At 39.9% G+C, this 18,448-nt stretch overlaps 1 protein-coding gene across 1 annotated transcript; it reads left to right on the top strand.

Moving 5' to 3' along the window:
- Positions 1-530: 530 nt before the first annotated feature.
- On the top strand, positions 531-18,437 carry stra6 (signaling receptor and transporter of retinol STRA6). The gene is made up of 18 exons (XM_061722620.1): positions 531-674; positions 3,790-4,189; positions 5,199-5,265; positions 5,945-6,027; positions 6,835-6,968; positions 7,467-7,633; positions 8,379-8,504; positions 9,793-9,863; positions 11,246-11,325; positions 11,754-11,815; positions 12,109-12,271; positions 13,532-13,607; positions 14,020-14,153; positions 14,474-14,591; positions 15,132-15,233; positions 15,356-15,519; positions 16,168-16,305; positions 17,418-18,437. Exons 2-18 carry the CDS (start codon positions 4,125-4,127, stop codon positions 17,654-17,656), a joined length of 1,989 nt encoding a protein of 662 aa, XP_061578604.1. The 5' UTR covers positions 531-674; positions 3,790-4,124; the 3' UTR covers positions 17,657-18,437.
- The last annotated feature ends 11 nt before the right edge of the window (positions 18,438-18,448 follow it).

Here is an 18,448-nt window from a genome sequence, read left to right on the forward strand (position 1 = left end):
ATAAACCAGATAACATGGTACACTGGCTTTACTCCACACAATGTTATGATGTGACGAGAATTAGCTTGGTTATCATCCTGTTATCATCCTTAGTGTTGGGACTTCCATAGATTGCTTCAAACTGGAACTATCTTTCAGAAATGTCAAAAGGACAAAATAACAAAGTTACAAGGGTACTCCTAACATCAAGATGCAGCTAAAACACATGCACAACTACTAACTTTAAACGTCATATTCAGCAGACAAACGTCCTACACCAAAAGCGTGACCATTGTTTACTTATTGTTGCATTAAAGAAAATTCATTAATCCATTATTCCAATTCAGGGTCACGTGACATCATATATATAAGAAGAAAAAAAATCCTTAAAACAAAAATGTGAACATGACCACTATAGTGACGACAATATTCTTCATATTAAATGCTGTCCCAGTTTGCAGCTATAGCCTACAGCCGTATTTTTATTATGCTTTCGCCATCGCAAGATAGAGACGGATCAAAGTCCCAACTTTACTCTGACAGAAGTGTTCAGGGAGCAAAGCGAGGGCTGCTCTTGAGACCGCCGTTTCATGCAATTATTGAACTTGTTAAGGAGTGGGTGTAAAACAAACAATGAAGACTCAAATACCAGAGCTACTCCGAACTAAATAACAGACTTCTTAAAATAAAACAAGGTAAGATCTTGATATTGGATTTCATTATGGAGGACTTTAACGCAACACTGAAGGGATGTTTGAGGTAATTGACCACGAAATGCAAAATTTTATTTAAAAAAATAAACCCATCATAAAAAAAAAAAAAGTTAATAAGTGGTTTTTAGTCATCTTTGACATTAACCTTCTACATTTGGTCTGCGCAGCGGCAGCACACCTATCTATAATCGGTAAGTCCAGCACCGCACTTCACAGTTTACATATCTCCCCGTGCATTTATTATCTAATACAACCCCCTTGGGAATATTTTTAGTCAGCGTTGGCACGGAGAGGTGGACATATGTCCATGTAACTGCACAACACAAAAGGCAATTATGTGTCTCCGTGGAAAAGTTACGACATAATTTGGTGCGCATGCAGAGCGGAGGCGCGCACATGGCGCAGAGGCGCAGGTGACCCGGTTACCTGTTGAGGCGCTCAGACTGAAAGTGTCTTTGTTCACAAGATCAGGTTCACCTTCAAAGGCTTGAAATCTGTCCTCAGTGTGTGTTTGAAACCGAATCCCACGTGGTTGCTACCTTTTACAGAAAATGAGTGAGACAATTGCTGATGTTGGACATGCTTTATCTATCTATCTATCTATCTATCTATCTATCTATCTATCTATCTATCTATCTATCTATCTATCTATCTATCTATCTATCTATCTATCTATCTATCTATCTATCTATCTATCTATCTATCTATCTATCTATCTATCTATCTATCTATCTATCTATATCTTAGTTTAAATTGTTCACTCCTCTGCTGATGCCTTGGCTATTATTTACATTGTTAAAAATGGATTAGTCAATCAGTAGCTCAATTATGTTTGTTTTAACAAAGCTTATGCCTAAAGTAGTTCCTACCAAAAGCCCTTTGAGTGGACTTCCTAAACCTGATACAAGTGAACTGTCTGGCTCAATCAAACTGCCTCTCTGTGATGTAACTGTTCAAAGCATTCTTTGTTCAGTGACCCCTTTATTTGCTCTGCTGCCTTTACTTTGGGAGCACATTTGATTTGGTGGCTTACTCTGCATGAGAACCAATGTTTTCTTTAAGAGTGTTGGAGGGGATATTTTGTTGCATTTTAAAGTTGTGTGACCGTAATCTAGTCATAATGAGTGTTTGGTGACATTGAGGCGGTGATGCAGAACCAGCTTAGTCTCAGTCAGAGCAGCAGAATACAAGAACAAAGCTCTGCAGGCATGTCGCGCAGCCTTTTCGTTATGCAGTAGTGCACATGAACATATACATGTAATCTTCTTTACTGTTTCTTTTTCAGCTTGTTAAAGAAAAAGACGTAACGAGGGCTGTGGCATTGCCATGACCCTTGACTTCACTTTGCCTTTTGGAGCGGTCACATGATTTGTGGAGAAGTTATGCTGGAGGATTTGCAGTCATTGATCAATTTGATTTCAGTAGCTTAAACCAACTGTCCTGAGTGCGTCCTGAGAAATAGCTGCACTGTTTTGAGACCTTTCTCTTCTTAAGAGAAATGAGGGTCACCAGTGGAGATGATGATTAGAGGGGGGGAAAAGAAGCAGGGTACAAAAACACAACAGCCACCCAAAGCCTAAAGACACTTCTTATAATGAAAAAAGACAGAGACAAGGAAGAACTTTCAGTGTATTCTCGTGTCGGGGCGTCAAATAATTTCATGCAAAAATTGTTGATCTTTCGTCCTGCAAGTTTTCTCAGTTTATTATTTCTTTCCATTTTGCCTTAGACATTAGCTTCAAATATATTAATCCTGTATGTAAACAAGACGTTTAAGGGTACCCAGGGCTCTAAATCTGTGCAACTATTAACATTCATCTTAATTCTTAACGATTATATTCTGTTGCTCTAATTAGTTATTCTGCTAATCCTTTTGGCACTAAATGGCAATAATACATTTTCTGAAACAACATTTCAGTTGTTTCATGGAGTAGATGGTTCATAAAGGAGGACATGATCAATCAAAACATGGTGCCGTGCCTACTATTGCAATCAGTGGCCAAATGTAGCTATGTAGTTCACCAAACAAAATAAACAAATCAGCCAAAAAAATGAACTAAAGTTACTATCTGTACTGTTTTATGAAGTCAAAACAAAAAGGAATATGTTTACCGTGGAAGTTGGATTAATAGGTAACGATGACAAATACAGATATTGAGGTTGGAGCACCTTTTCTGAGTTACTGACATGAAAATGGGTCTTTTACGAGCATTTTCTTGGTTTCTTCCTTGTGAAAGATCGGAACGATACTGTCCAAACTCTGCCATCATCTGTGAGGTCAGAGATGCATAAACAGAGGTGGTTTAGACTCCGGTCCCAACCAGTGGGTCTGCTAAGAATATTGAATATGAAAGTGTGAAACCACTTCTCCTTCAGATTGCATCAAATTGCACTATTTCAGGTTCCCAGCCCTAAACCTGCAGATGGTGAAGAAAATGGGATAGATTTTAATTGTGAAATTGTGAAATCTAACCTTTACATCCATACAATGTAGTGAATGTTTGGTTTTTACTGTTGTATTTCGCACATGTCACACAAGCGTACTTAAATAAAACCTCTTCTCACATGAATTGTCACATTTGTGTAGCTGGACACCATTATCTTGTTTTATCTGCAGAAGACAAAGTGCTGAGGTGAACAAGCCCATCCTTGATCCTTATCAAGCTAAAGGTGGAGCATTATGGAGTGATGGGAAGATCCCTCCGAGTCGCTGATGTGAACGCATGCTCTTCCATCCTGCTTTATTTAGTTCTGCTGCACGTGTAAATGGTTTCCTGGATTAAGTTTGGGTAACCTTTTGCAAATGCATCTGAACTATGACAGAAGGGAACAATGTGAGAATTTCCATTTTATCAGTGTGGAACTCTTGTAGCTTCCTGATAGGATAGACTCAGCCATGGCCGCTACCCACACAGCCTTCAGTGTGGAGTTTTATAACACACACCTGATGCCACGCATGGGCCACAGGTCCAGCAACACAACTTCAAAAGTAGATGTAATCCCAGTAAGCCGCAGGTGGCCTTCCACATTGGCTCCCCAGATTTCCACATTTTTCCCCTCCTCTTACACACTACCCCCCTCTCTTTCTCTTCTCCAGGCTCCTGGTGTGGTGGTAACCCTCAGCTGAAATAGGGCCTTTCTCAGGGCTGGAGGCAGCAAGCAGCAGCCGGGACCTGTCACATTACTCTCAGCACCACAGTGCGACCAGGACACCTGAATACAGACTGTGAGGGAGAGTAGCAGACTGCGAGTGAGAGTAGACCAAACACAGGGAAACAAGGACGCCTATGCACCAGCATAGCCCAACATAGGACTTGGAAGACACTTTTTTTCCCCTTGAGACAGGAGTATCACAGCTGTGTGTCGCCAGAGACTGTGGTTCAGAGGATTCCAGCTGCTTTGACGAGGGACTTTTAAAAAAGAGAAAGCACAATGGATGCTCTGGTGGACTATGAGTATCCAGACCTGGATCCCCTTCCAGCTAAAAAAGAAGCAGAGTAAGTACACTCTTGATGCATTGTTAAACACTGCACTTGCTTACAGTAATTCTTTAGTTCCTTAGCTCTTTGACCCCAAAGCATAAATATCAAGACAATCCACCCATTGTTAAATGTTTCACAACTTCTTTTTAATGTTTTGTTCTTGCAATTTTGCTTTAAGAAACCCCTCCCACAGAGATATTATGTGACACTTTGCACACTTCTACATGGCCAGTCCTGTTCCAGCTCAGATTATTTTTCATGTTGAGGCTATATCATTTTCATGTTTATAGGTCGCAGGTTATTGTGTGAAGTGTTGGTTGGTTTTGACACTTAGATCTATCACCATGCAAATTCACATGCAAATTCAGAAAGCAGAACGCATTCAACGTCACATCTTAAAATATAATTTTTTTGCCTGACACGTATCCCATTAAGGAGTGAGTTTATCACAGATATACAAAAGCAAAATATGCTGTTTTCCTTGTTAACTTTTTGAGTAAACCACCTAACTGTTGTGAAATGAAAGGGCAGTGGGTGGTAGTCTGTGGCCACCTCTGTAGCCCGCTACCTGGTTTGGAAACATAAAAATGCCCTGCTGCACCCATATGTCATACTTAGATTGATAAAAGTGTCCTTTCTGTGTGCCAAGAAGACAGATAAGAGCTATTAAAGCACATTAGTGCTCAGAGATGGGACAGTTTATGGAGTACTATCGTCAATAAACAAGAAAAGAGAAGCTGACATTAAAAGCCTCGTCTGAATTGTAATTATCACCCCATGACCGGCATTCCTGCTCTTCTGGTCCACAGGAACGTGACCGTAGGCATTTGTTGTTTTCCTGTGTCACGCTGATACCAATCCGTTTAAATGCAAATCTCTGCTGTGGGATTTCAGCCACAAAGTTTCCGACCACAAATGGTCCTGACGGTGACATGTGAAAAGTTTAGAAAGGTGCAAAGCTGAAAGTTTTCAGGCTCAGATCCCTTGTTCCGCTAACATGTGAATGTTTTGTTTCCCTCTTCAGGGTAATCCCACCATGTGAGCCCACTGCCGATGACATGCTCTATCACATATGCATCACTGCGATATCTGTAAGTCCTCCATCCTGCCAGACGTATTATAACACACCGCCGTACACTTTCACTGTCCTTCATTGTCGACGTGACTGATACGTGATCTTATCAGGCTTTAAAGTGTGTTTCAGATGGGCTTTTTGTTCTCTTACTAAAGTTATACAAGGTGGACTCTCAAAGTTGTTCCTATCATCACAGAACTTATTCTGTCTCTTTTGTTTGTTTGAGAAGACGCTGAACAAGAAACTAATCCTGCATGAATCTCATCTCCTGCAGTGAAACAAAAAAAGTACTATAGAATATTTGTGTTTATCATTAGACACAAACAAACATATGAAATCTCTGTACTTGCTGTCCATAATATTTGTATGGAGATCTCTCCAGCTTCGCTTTAATCCCTCGTTTGTGGTCTGTTTAGAGATGATTTTGACAGTTGGCTCATTTTAAGGCAGCCCTTTGTCTCCTCAATGTGTCCCGGGTCGTGACAGGTCATTTGAACCCTGACGGGTTAGTGATCCTGACTAATGGCAGTTCATTCAGACCAAATCTTTGGGGTGCAGTAATGAGACTGCGATTTGGCCTTTTGTGGACTTTCATCATGTTTTCAGTGTGGATCAGAGTGAGGCCTGAACTCTTGAGACTCCACAGCTGCACAGATGTGTGCAGCTGAGGTTAACTGTGATGTCTTCTTCTCCAGCTGGTCGTCATGCTGATCCTCGCCATCTTAGCCAGGCGGACAAAGGTCGCAAACAGACAGAAAGGATTCTCAGGATTACTCAGGTGAGGCTTATAACATTTTTTTTTTTTAAGTTAAATCAAATGAGCTGTTACCATTTACCTCTTGCCCTGGCAGTTATTGGCTTCCATTCATTTCAGAACAAAGTTTAACTTGTAGACATGTCAACTGAGATGGGAAGTACCTTCTTGGTGACCATTTGGCATTGGAGGTGCTGCAGTTACCCATTTAGTTTATTTGTTCAGTTGTCAGATCATAAATCAAGTGGGACACCTGTACATTGAGAGCATTTTAGTGTAGTTGCCACCTTTTCTTAAGATGGTTTTAGGAAGCTTATTTACATTTAAGTTTACCACAATTTCTAGCAGGAAGTTTAACAAACAGGCAACAAAATATACCCTCAGCTGTTAGCTGCACAAATGTAATCATTTAACTGGCGGATGGGCGCCTAACCTTCAAATCTGTTAAAGCAAAGATGGTCATTTTTACAAAATGTGTTCATTGACGGTAACGTGTTTGCAGTAATAACGTGCTTTTGGCACTGAGGACAGTTTTCATGCTCAGTAAACCTCCTCTGGACTAATAGCAGTTGAAAACTAACAGGTTTTCCAATCTCAAGAAAGGTTAGCATGTCAAAAGTGATTTTTCATGCTATGCTGGACGTGAATGGAAGCCAAGGGCTGTCAAAAATGCTAGATGTACTTTAAGTCGATACTAATTCAAGGCTAAACAGCTTAGCTGAAACTTAAACATACAAGGTTTGATCATTTCTCATTTAATCAGTAAGCCTTTTACCAAAATGTGTGTCTGGTGGCATGTGAGCATTAAACACCTGCTGCTTTATTTCACAGTCCTGTCAACTTCCTGGACCATACGCAGCATAAAGGCCTGGCAGTGGCTGTGTTCGGGGTGCTTTTGTGCAAACTGTGGGGCCTTCTCATCTCCCCAAATCCCCTCCCCTTCACGACAGACTCCACCAACAAACGTGAGCTCAGCTTGCAGGATCATTCACCTTCTGTTTAAAAGATGTTTTTTCCTAAACTTGCATTAAATACCTGACATGAACGTCCTTCCTGACATTAACTCTGGCATTTTATGTTGTTGTTCCGATGAAAAAATGTGCAAAATAGAAAAAAAAATCATCAGCATTAGAAATATGTCTACATGAACTTTTTTTTTTTTCAACTATCTGCATTATATAACTGGATAATTATGTGTCTGTGCATGTCTACAATGTTTGGCTCAGACATTTGAGCAGCTTTGTGTCTGAAATTACAAAAGAAACGACTGTAAGGAATTAATTTCTCCTTTGCACAACCCTAAAGTCTCAGAAGTTTCAGCATAGCAGGGAAACATGAGCTATCAAACAGCTCGTGGGCCTTAACCAGTTAAACTTTCAGTGTTGTCTTCATAGTACAGGTGAAAGAGAGCGTTCTCATATCTTCCTGCTTTTCATCTTCACACACTTCTACTGTATTTGCAGAGAACTGGGTGATTCTGGGAGTTTTCTACTACCCCGCACTATACTACCCTCTCCTGGCATGTGGCACTTTACATAATAAAGTCGGCTATGTACTTGGTAGCCTCCTGTCATGGACACACTTTGGTGTTCTGGTCTGGCAGAAAATAGACTGTCCTAGGACACCTCTGGTGAGTAGCGACCCTTTTCTGTCGTAAAATTGTCTGCATCATCAATAGATATGTAAAGTTTTATCACTTGTAACACTCAGTCCTCCGTATTGTGTGTCTGCACTCCTCATCCCGTCTGGAAACCCATTGACTAACAGACAAGGCTGGTTTCTATTAAATGTAAAAGAAGGGATTTTTGGAGCTCTTGAAATAGTTTCATTGACACGCATGTCGGGCTTTAAATGCCACCCAATCCCAGATTTTGCTCCAAGTTTTAATGGGTTTTTTGTGGTCTTTTGTGCCACAACTCAAAACAATTAGTTTCACCATCTGTTAGCCTTTATCAGGAGCTTTTGTCATTAGTAATCACTTTAATGTGTGACAGTAAAAAGAGACATCAAATTTAACGCATTGCATACTTTCCTTTTTAATGGTAGACAAGGCTGGGGAGGGCGGGGGCATTAATGGGCATTTGGGGTTCATCACAAAATGACAGCCCCTCTGATGCTAAGGATCATTATATTTTTTAATAGTAAAACAGAAAAAAAATCATAAAAGTAGAATTATTCAGAATAGGTTCTGTATTTTGTCTCAGGGGATGTTTGTGTGTTGTACACATGAGCGCACGGACATCAGCCGCGAGTCGACACACAAAAGCATCTCTGACTGCCTTCCTGTCCATACGAAATGTATTCTTAGTGTGTCACTCCAAAGCTCTCGGAACAAGTTGCTAGGTGACTTAAAGTCTTCTTTTGTTTCTTTGCAGATACACAAATACTACTCCCTTTTCTCCAGCCTTCCACAAATAGCTTGCTTAGCATTCCTTAGTTTCCAGTATCCCCTGCTTCTATTCAAGGGCTTCAAGGGCACTGAAAAGACCAATGCCACGGAGGTAAGGATTGACCCAAGAGTCCTTCCACTGACATTTCTGCTTTAAGGCTATTGTAGAGATCATATGACTGTAATTATTTTGGTTGCTTGCAAACTCAAAACAATGCAAATCTACTGTGAGCTTGAGCTATTAAAAAAAGTCTACAGAGGAGAACATCTCATCTGAAATGTTGCACTTTAGGAACCTTTCTAAGCTGCCTGCTAATCACAGGGCTTACCGCGTTCATTCAGTGCAGGCTTACGGAAAATGTGAAGCCCACACGGCGCACTGGTGGCATAACCATTTTAAGGAGATTTGACGTAATTGGTTTACAATATGCTCTTGATCAGATTATGAAAAGGTTGCCTTGTTTTTTTCAGGAGGAGACACAATGCTGTTTTTTATTTGATGCTAATCTTGGCACGGCTTTGACAAAGTTTGGTGAGGCAACTGCCTGCCCTGGACTTAGTGTCCCCACAACCCCATCTCTCCCAGCCGCCCACAGAACTGAACCTGGTTAACTCTAACACAAAGTAACTCAACAGAAACTCGTGTAACAAAATGTGAACAGTTTTTTTTTTCCTCTCTGTTTTGTTCAGCAGCTCAAATTCAATAGAACGAAAGATCAGATAGGCTATAGGCTAAAATCCAACGGGCATCGCCAAAGAATGAGTTTCCTCTTTTGATTTAGTTTGTTTGTGGTTCTTTCTGCCTTCGGCCTGGTTTTCAGCAAGCTAAAAGGCTTTTGTGGTGTGATCTGAGCTATTTTTCATCTGCTATTTGAAACAGCATCAAATTCTCCAGCATTTGGCTGAACGAGCAGATGCGGCGTCCACTTACGCTTCAGTATTCATGCAAGTGGTCCGTGGTCTGTCATATGATCAATATAAGCACTAACAAGGTAGCAGAGCAGCACTGGGAGACATGCATGCTATGTCGCACGTATCATATAGCATCCATCACAAGCATTTTGGGGTTTCTGCACGTATATGTATATTTTGTTAAATGATTCTATTGTACGTTAATTAAAGGCTGATATTCCTGAACTCATCTGGCGTTTTGAAATGGTTTTAGCCAAAGTTGAATCTGTTATTTGTGTTTCTGAGACATGTAGAAAGTTTGGATGTTATGATAAACCCTTTATCACGTAGCAGTCATGATCTTCCACCAGTGTTGTCCCCCTTGGGTATCCAGGCCAAAATGTCGTCGTCCAAAAATCATCCAACATTCTACTCGTGTTCCAGATTTATCACATTGTCATTGCTGTTGCAGTATTTATTGATGTTTTCATTTTTATCTGTGTGTTTAGGATCTCAGCAGCAGCTACTATAGAGACTATGTAAAGAAAATATTCAGTGAGAAGAGAACCAGCAAGATCAGGTAAGCATGACCGGCACCGGCGAGATAAATCTTTTTTAAATGATGGATTATTTGTTTATTTGTGTTTTTAACCTAACTTTTTTTTTGTTAACATAGTTACTCTTCTTTGGGTTTTTCAGTCTTTATTAGACAGAACGATACTAAGAAGGGGTAGACTGAGCCTTTTTAGCCTTTATCTCTTCAGCTGTAGCCCTAAAGACAGGGAGCGGAGGGGTTGTGTAGCGTCTAAAGCCACTTTCACTCAGAGAGCACGGGCCGGTATAAAGATGCACGGGTCTTCATTCCGTCTCCACTCCTCAGCTGTGCCTTCACACTGATCCCACAGAGGCGCAATACTCCATCTCCAGTGTGTGCTTTCATAGAGCACTACAGTGTAATCTGGAGATGGTCCCTTTCCACTACTTTATGGTCCATCGTCAGGAGCTGCTTTACTCCTTCAGTGCTGAATAATTACTGAGCTGAACCAGCAAAACAAATAACTTTCTACCTGGTTGTTCTTGTGGGTCCCAAACAACAAGCTCTCCTCAGTTCTTCTGAGTTGTCTGCTGGCATTTAGGGACGGGTGGGGCTGCAGGAGGCAGATGCTGACCTGGTGGCAGCAGATGGAGGCTCCTCCAGCTGCTGCCAAGTGATGGTGATGGAGTTCACTCAGCAGCTAGTGCTCCGAGTTAAGAGTCAAAGTCGGTAATATGTTCAGTCCAGTCTTTCTCTTCTCAGTATTTGTTGTTGTCTCTTGGCTAGTCAGGCCTGAAATACCACCGGGTGGTCTCTAACTATCCCTGTGATGGAGTGATCTCACCTCCCACTGTGGATTTTACAGTCATCCTCACATCCCTGAATACTTTTCCAAAATCCCCACTCATGTCGCTCCAGGTACACCTCCGTTACTACCACACACAGTGGAACAGAGGCATAAAAGTGGTGGGACAAACTGTTACAGTGCAACAGGGTGGAAGAAACGAACTGACTGTGTGAATGTGGCTTCAGTCTGAAATAAATCAAGATTTGTCCAGCAGGATGGTGGAAAAAAAAAGTTATTTTTCTCTTTATTCACATCGATAATAAGGAGTAGGAAAGCCTTTTAACGCATTAGTGCTTCATTGCAAAGATGATACATAGTTTATGACAGAAAACAGACATGGAATCGGTTGTTCAACAGATGTTATTGCTGAGAAATCCCTCAGTCATGGCACTGTCAGTAATAGAGGCTAACGAAGTCTATGAAGCTGCATGGACAGGCCGTTACTAGAAGATGATTCACGATTGGCTGGGGGGGGGGGTTTTGCATCAAAACATGTTTTCTTCTTTTTAATAGATTCACAAGTGATCGGAGAAATGCATTCATTCATAAAATGTTTTACTTTTTTTTTTTTCACCTTTAGCATTTCTGGCACAGACAAACCGAAACTCCCTCGAAGGATAATTGACGCTGTTAAATCATATATTTACACACCACAGGACGGTAAGTTTGTTCTCTTTGACTAATTTTTATATATGTATGTATTTCTCCTATGTTATTTTAAAAGTGATCATTTGCATACAAAATACAAACAAAAAAGCTAAATGTTAGGAATGTTGAGCTGAATTAAATCAAAATAATACTTTAGATGCACCATATAACATTGTGAAAAATTAACTACAAACCTAAACTGCAACAATATCATGAATGTGCAAAATAATATTCTTTCACAAATAAGACAAATAAAGAAAATCATTGCAGAAAGTGCTGGAATAAATATTGTTGTAGGTTTCTTTATAGTCATTGAGCAGGTAAATTTCACACTTTAATACAATGCAAATATTCTTAGATTCATATATGATAGTAATGTGATATGTTTAGAATCACCAAATATATTAACACTTTTTACTTTGTGTGTTTTTGTGGCACAGCTTTCCGTTTCCCGCTGAAGTTGGCGATATCTGCAGTAGTATCATTTATAACCCTTTATCAGGTGACTATTATATCTGCTATCATACTCACAGGGCTATTATGTCAAATATAGCATCTGACATAACGACACAGTAATAAATGCTGACTTACTGTAACAAGCTGAAATATTATGCATTGTTTTAATAATCTACATTGACTGCAGCCAGTTTTGACTCTGACAGGAACCTCATTCATATCAGATTCTAGACTATTTCCTCAACTGAGCTTCAAATAACTGTTGATTTCAATTCAGCAAAGACCAGTTTGGATCATGTAGTTTTCAAGTGTGTAAATCTCTTCTTTCTTTTTCCTCAGATGGGTCTTCTGTTGATCTTGGCTGTGATCCCTACCCTCCAGACCGCCCGGTACGGAGTGGATGAAGATATTGCAAATGTTTTAGCTGGTTTCCAGATTATTCTATCTCCTGACAGACATGAAGTTGTCAGAATAGTGGTTTATTACATGTGGTGTCTGGAAGGTGAGTGAAACCAGAAGCAATCACTCTTTGACGGTAGAGATCTAAAGTGTACATTGCTTTGTGAGACATATTTTCTTTACACTCCACATGCACATCAAAATATAGACATAATAGGACTGCAACAAAAACGAATAATCACGCATTTTAATAACTTACATTATGTGACGGCAGATTTTGTGACCCACAGGTAGTCCAAGTGTATCTTACACACATCGGGACAAACTTTAATGCAATAAATGTTGTTCTTGCCTTGGGGAAATTAGTGTAAGACTCGTGCTGAGCATACAAAAAGTAAATTAAAAACAGTACAGTACACGTTGTATGCTTCAAAATACTGCATACACCCTGCAGAGACAATCGTGGCCAACCACGCACATCATTTTCCTTATTGATACTAAGAAGCTGTCTGGTTCCTCGCCATTTGATTGTGATTTCCAATGACAGAAATGAAACACGAGATGTAGGCAGAGCGAGAATCAGACAAGTGTCAACAAAAGACATCCAAAAAGCAATTTTTCAGCCACCAGCGTTGTTTTGAAAAGTAGCTCTTGTACAAGTCTGCTCCTGCAGTTGTGACTGGCTGCATACAGTCTGTACTGGTGGAAAGGACTGTGAATGGGAGGTACTAGATCCGTCTCACCTGAGAGAAGTGAGAGATGGCAATAAAAAAGCTATTTTCACTAAAAATTAACTTGCAGGTGTAACACATATAACTTATATGGCTTACTTCTTGTCTCAAATGTTTTCTGAAATCACTCTTGGTGGCTGGTTGAGGTGAAGTATGAACTGTATATCAAATATTCTACAAATAACAAAACAAATAAAATAAATAGAAAGCAATCAGCTCATCCTTAAAATTGACCGGCTCAGGGCAAAAGTTAAAGAACAGGAAGTTAAAAAATAAGAAGAAAAGAAAAAACAAAAGACTTATGAATATAAAAAATATAAAAAGGATGAAAATGAATAAATATTAGAATAAATGAAGAAAAGGAAAATATCGAAATTAGAAAAGAGAAACGTGTTAAACTGAAAATGAACGTTTTTTATTTATTTATAATTCATATATAAATATATATACACATTAAAAGTGAAAAATTAATTCCAGATTTATTCATCTCCTTTTTTTTGCAAATATATCTTTATCTTCTCACATCTACACATCCCCCACTTCTCTCTCTCAGGTTGTTCTGTAGTGGCTGTACTTTGATCTGTCAATGAATTCGGACTTTCTGAACCTGCTTTGTGCTGATTTTCCTGCAGTATGCTACATCTCAGCGATGACTCTTTCTCTTCTGGTCAACTTGGCAATGCTCATGCGCTCCATGGTCCTTCATCGGTGAGTCTTGCAAGAAAATGGCTTAAATGGCCCTCTTCCTCCTACTTTTGTTTTGCTTTTCTCTGGCAAAAGTCTGCAAGAGCCGTAATTCCTCTTTGCATTGTGACTGCCTCATTATGATGTCAGGCTTATTACAATATAACGGATTACTAATCATCATGACAGAAAAGCATTCATTAAGTCTTAACTGCTGCTACAATTTAAACTGGCTATTAAGATAAGAAATGAAATGTTCTGCCATCACCATAGGCAACATCTTATTAAAGGAAATGGGTTTCCAAGTCAAGCGCTGAACAGCATTTCATTTATTTTCTCCATTAAATTGCCTCCTAAATTTACAATGTCATTTGTGCATTTATAGAAGAATCAGTTTATGTGCTGCATCGTCCTGATTATGCTTTTACTTCTTTAGGTCAAATCTGAAGGGGCTGTACAGGGGAGACATATATAATGTGTACAACTGCCAGCGAAGTATCAGGGCGTCCAGGCCGGCGCTGGTCTGCTGGATGGGATACACGAGCTTCACAGCAGCTCACATCTGCTTTGGTACAATTGCACACTGAGCACTGAGGGAAAATTAAACATTATATCTGTTTTTTATACTGCCCTATACATTTCTATCTCCTCAGAAATGCTATTAACCTGGATAAGTCTGTTGAGCTAGCTCTCGAAACATCGTCCCTTATTATCAGCATTTTTCTTTTTCTTTTTTTTTAACCATATCGTCCTCAAATGCATTTTTCTAGCAAGTGTTTTCATAGCTTGGACATAAACTTTTCACACGTTCACAAGAGCAGATGTGCAGTTTAGGATGGTAAGATGCTGGACAGTACTGAGGCTCTGACGCTCTGCTTTCTACCCTGCAGGCATGATCATCCAGACCATGGTGTTCTTCCTCAGCCTCCTGGTTGCTGTCTTCCTCATAATAATACCCACCCTGCACGGACAGAATCTGTTCCTCTTTAAGGCCATGTGGAGCATGTGGTGAGTGTTTCCACTTCTTTGTTGTGACAAGCAGTTTTGCAGATGCGTAATTCTCCGATGTGTCTTGTCTGTCACATTAAAACCTTCATTAATGATACAGGCACCAAGGCTTCCTCCCACTGTCCCACAGTACAAAACATGCATGTTAGGTTTAGTTATTTTGTTGTTTTTAGTTTTATTCTAAATTGACCATGTGGTGTGAGTGTGAGTGTTGATGGTGTTTCTGTGTCTCATTTGTTCTGTGTGGGCCGATAGTGAACTGATGACCTGGGTATGCCCTGCCTGAATGAATGAATGAATGAATGAATGAATGAATGAATGAATGAATGAATGAATGAATGAATGAATGAATGAATCCTCAAATGGATTGACCATATGGACTTTTTTCATATTTTTTTAGTTTAGATTGCTAGCCAGAGCAGTCAGCAACATGATCCTTCACAGAACTGGCTTCACATCATTTCCTGTCAGCTATAAATTGTGTTTGTGCCCTTCGTCCGGTGTTATTACAACAGGAAATGTTTGATTTTGTCCTTTCAGGCCCTTCTGGCTGATGATCCTCCTGGCTGTACTGATTCAACATATCACCGCCAGATTTTGCTTCATCAAAAAAGCAGCAGGGACAAAAGACTTAAACAATAGGTGATTTATCATATTTAATACACTTTGTCTACGTGTAAGTGTGTTACTCCCTGACAACTTCCTGCATGTTTGATGCACTCACAAGCACAGACTTTATTTAGATGTTCTTTTATTCATTACAGGGGTAATCTTTTCCTGCTGACATATCTGCTGTTTCCGGTCAATGTTCTGATCGGAGTCCTGCTGGCCGTGTGGCGCCTGATCATCACAGCACTGTTCAACATTGTCCACATGGGACGCATGGACATCAGTCTACTTAACCGCGGTGTGGAGGCATTCGACCCCGGTGAGCCAACTCATCTGGATCTTGATCAGATGCTGAGTGCAGCCACGCTGTCATTGTTTGGGATGCTCAACATGGAAGAACATCAGTCCAAATTCAATGCCATGTTGTAACTGTCAGTTTGATGGAGACATGTACGGCATGCATTATGTGCACACACTCACAAAGAAGAGAAAAGAGGATAGCAGCACATTACTATGCGAGTGTGTGTCCCAGTCTTGTCTCTCAATTATGTTCTACATTTTCTCTTTTTCACTGAAGACACTGTTTACATATTAATAGGTATCAGCAACAAGCTTTTACATTAGTGAACACATTGGCCATTTTTTTCTACATAAAGGGGCACTTTTTTCAGCTTAAAGACTTTCAATTTGCATTATAACCCCTTTTATTGCTGCTAGCTCACCGCAGCTTGAATGATATCTGTATGCCTTGCTGCGCAGGGACGCTAATTGCACAGCGATCTCTACAAATGGTTGTAGATTTAAGACATCTGTTGTCAGGAAAAGCAGGTGCTAAAGAAAAAAAAGAGAGGGGTGTGATTGGACGCCCATTATGTGTGATTACCTCAAAGCCAGAGTGGGGTGCAATCCTATGTGTTTATTGCTTTTGCGCTGTCAAAGTGACCCCCCTCCCCATGTCTGTCTGCAGCCTACCGCTGCTATGCTCATTATCTGAAGATTGAGGTGAGCCAGTCCCACCCCGTGATGAAGGCCTTCTGCGGGATGCTGCTACAGTCTGTGGGCCAGGAGGGCAAAGCTGCACAGAGGTCACGAGATGCTGAAGAGGGTATGTACCCGAAAACTCAGTCCACGCATCATATACACTGTTAAATGGGGCCTCGTCCATCTGATTTATTTTTTTTTTGCACTGCGACAAGCGTTCAGTTGTGCACAAACTGGAGCCTATTTTCATTTGAGATTAATTCACATTCAGATTTTGGTGGTGGTGTTTTCAGTTACGCCTACATGGCAACACATGCACCAGCTTTGCACTTGTTTGATATGGGATTTTCAAAACATGAAAAAAAATAAATAAATAAATACAAAAAAAAAAAAAAAAAATATATATATATATATATATATATATATATATATATATATATATATATATATATATATATATATATATATATACATATATTTATATATATAAAGGCTCACCTAATATCCACATTAAAGGTGAGATGTCTTCATGATTTGATTTAATAACACGTAATCTGATTTAAAAAACTGACTTTTACTCATAGATGAGACGACAGCGTTGCAATGTTGATTTAATCCACCCAGAACAAATTGAGTCTCACTGTGGAATAATTTAAAACGCTGCTGGTGATCACAGTCGTCGCTGTAATAAATAAATCACCTGTCCTTTTGACTCTGAGCCCTCTACCTCTCTTACCGAAAGACAAACGTGCTAAACATGATATATGACTGTTATTTTATTACATATACACTGAAAACGGTCCAGCAATTCACGTGTGGTCATACATAAATGTTGAGAGAACATATACTATGATAGCATATTGGTACAAAAATCCATCAGGACTCATCAGTTGTGTGGAATTACAAATCTGTCCTGTTTGTATGTAGAAAAACATTTGCTATATTACAGACTACTTCTTCAGTTGCTGATTACACAGATGAGCTACACTAATTGCCTGATACATATTCACGCAGCCCGGGGGGTTTTAAGATTTCAGAGCATTAATGGCAAGCTGATATGCTCCCACCATGCTTAGAGGATTAAGCAATGATTGCTTTCTATTATTACTCTTTTCCGTAGTATCTAGCTGGTCCTGGGTGGCCCAGAAAACAATCTCATTCAGCTTCAACTCAGAAAGGTTATTCTTTATGTGACTATACCATCAGTACTATCATAATGTCTTATTATGTCCGCAGGGATCCAGCTGGTCCAGCAGGAGAAGAAACAGCACAAAGTGTCCAGTGCCAAGAGGGCCCGCAGGCACTGGCAGCTCCTCTACACCCTGGTCAACAACCCCTCCCTGGTGGGCACCAGGAAGCACTTCCAGCATCAGAATGCAGAGAGCTTTGTAAATGGAAGCCTCAACCGCAGCACCAAGGAGGGGAGCGGTAAAGAGGAAGCGACCAAGGATGCAGAAGCAGCCGCTGAAAACTGAACAACTGTGACCCTGATAATGTATCAGTTGCCATCTCTTTTGGTTTGGGTCAAATGATATTGCCATAGTCGTTGTCCAAACCTTTAGTAGATATGTCTGCATTTGGCAAAACAAGTGCATTATAGCTCAGTGTCTCATGTAGAGATATTCACCAAGTCTTTCCTATTTATTTGGAGACCGTGAGTTTTTTTTTTTTGTTTTTTTTTTGCTCTTTGTGTTCTGGTGTCTGTGAGGGCATCAGTCTGATGGAAAAGCTAAGATGGCACTAAATCATTTAAACAAATAAATATAGTTTAACACATTTGTGTGCCTATTTTGGGATACACCTGTTTGCACTGGTTATTAGCCTCTGGGTTAATCAAATGTTTTCCTGCAGAGACCCATCAAATTTTGAGTCGCCCATATTAAACACAGGGATGTACAGTTCAGCATCCCTCTGAAGATGGTGTTATTTTTAGAGAGCTATTTATGAATGTAAGAGTTTCAACAGGCAGATCTTTCATTGAAGCTTTTTGCTTCTTGAATTTTATTTTTCCTGTGGAATAGGAGAAACTCTAGATATTACATTTTGTCTTCTCTAATTCCTTTAAGTCTAAAACCATTTGCTGCTACCAGCTTTTTCTATTGTTGTTGAAGCTCACTTCTGTTCAGGCATATTTCATTGTTTGTTACCACATTTAAAATTTGAAGGGCTGTAATGCAAAATGATATATGAAAAAACAAATCTCAAATCTCTTTTTTCCCTTCTGCTTACTGTGAAAATAAAAACACTAAAACCCTTTTCTTTTGTTT

The sequence above is a fragment of the Cololabis saira genome, chromosome 5 (genome assembly GCF_033807715.1).
Source record: "Cololabis saira isolate AMF1-May2022 chromosome 5, fColSai1.1, whole genome shotgun sequence".
In the NCBI taxonomy this organism is placed as follows: Eukaryota; Metazoa; Chordata; class Actinopteri; order Beloniformes; family Belonidae; genus Cololabis; species Cololabis saira.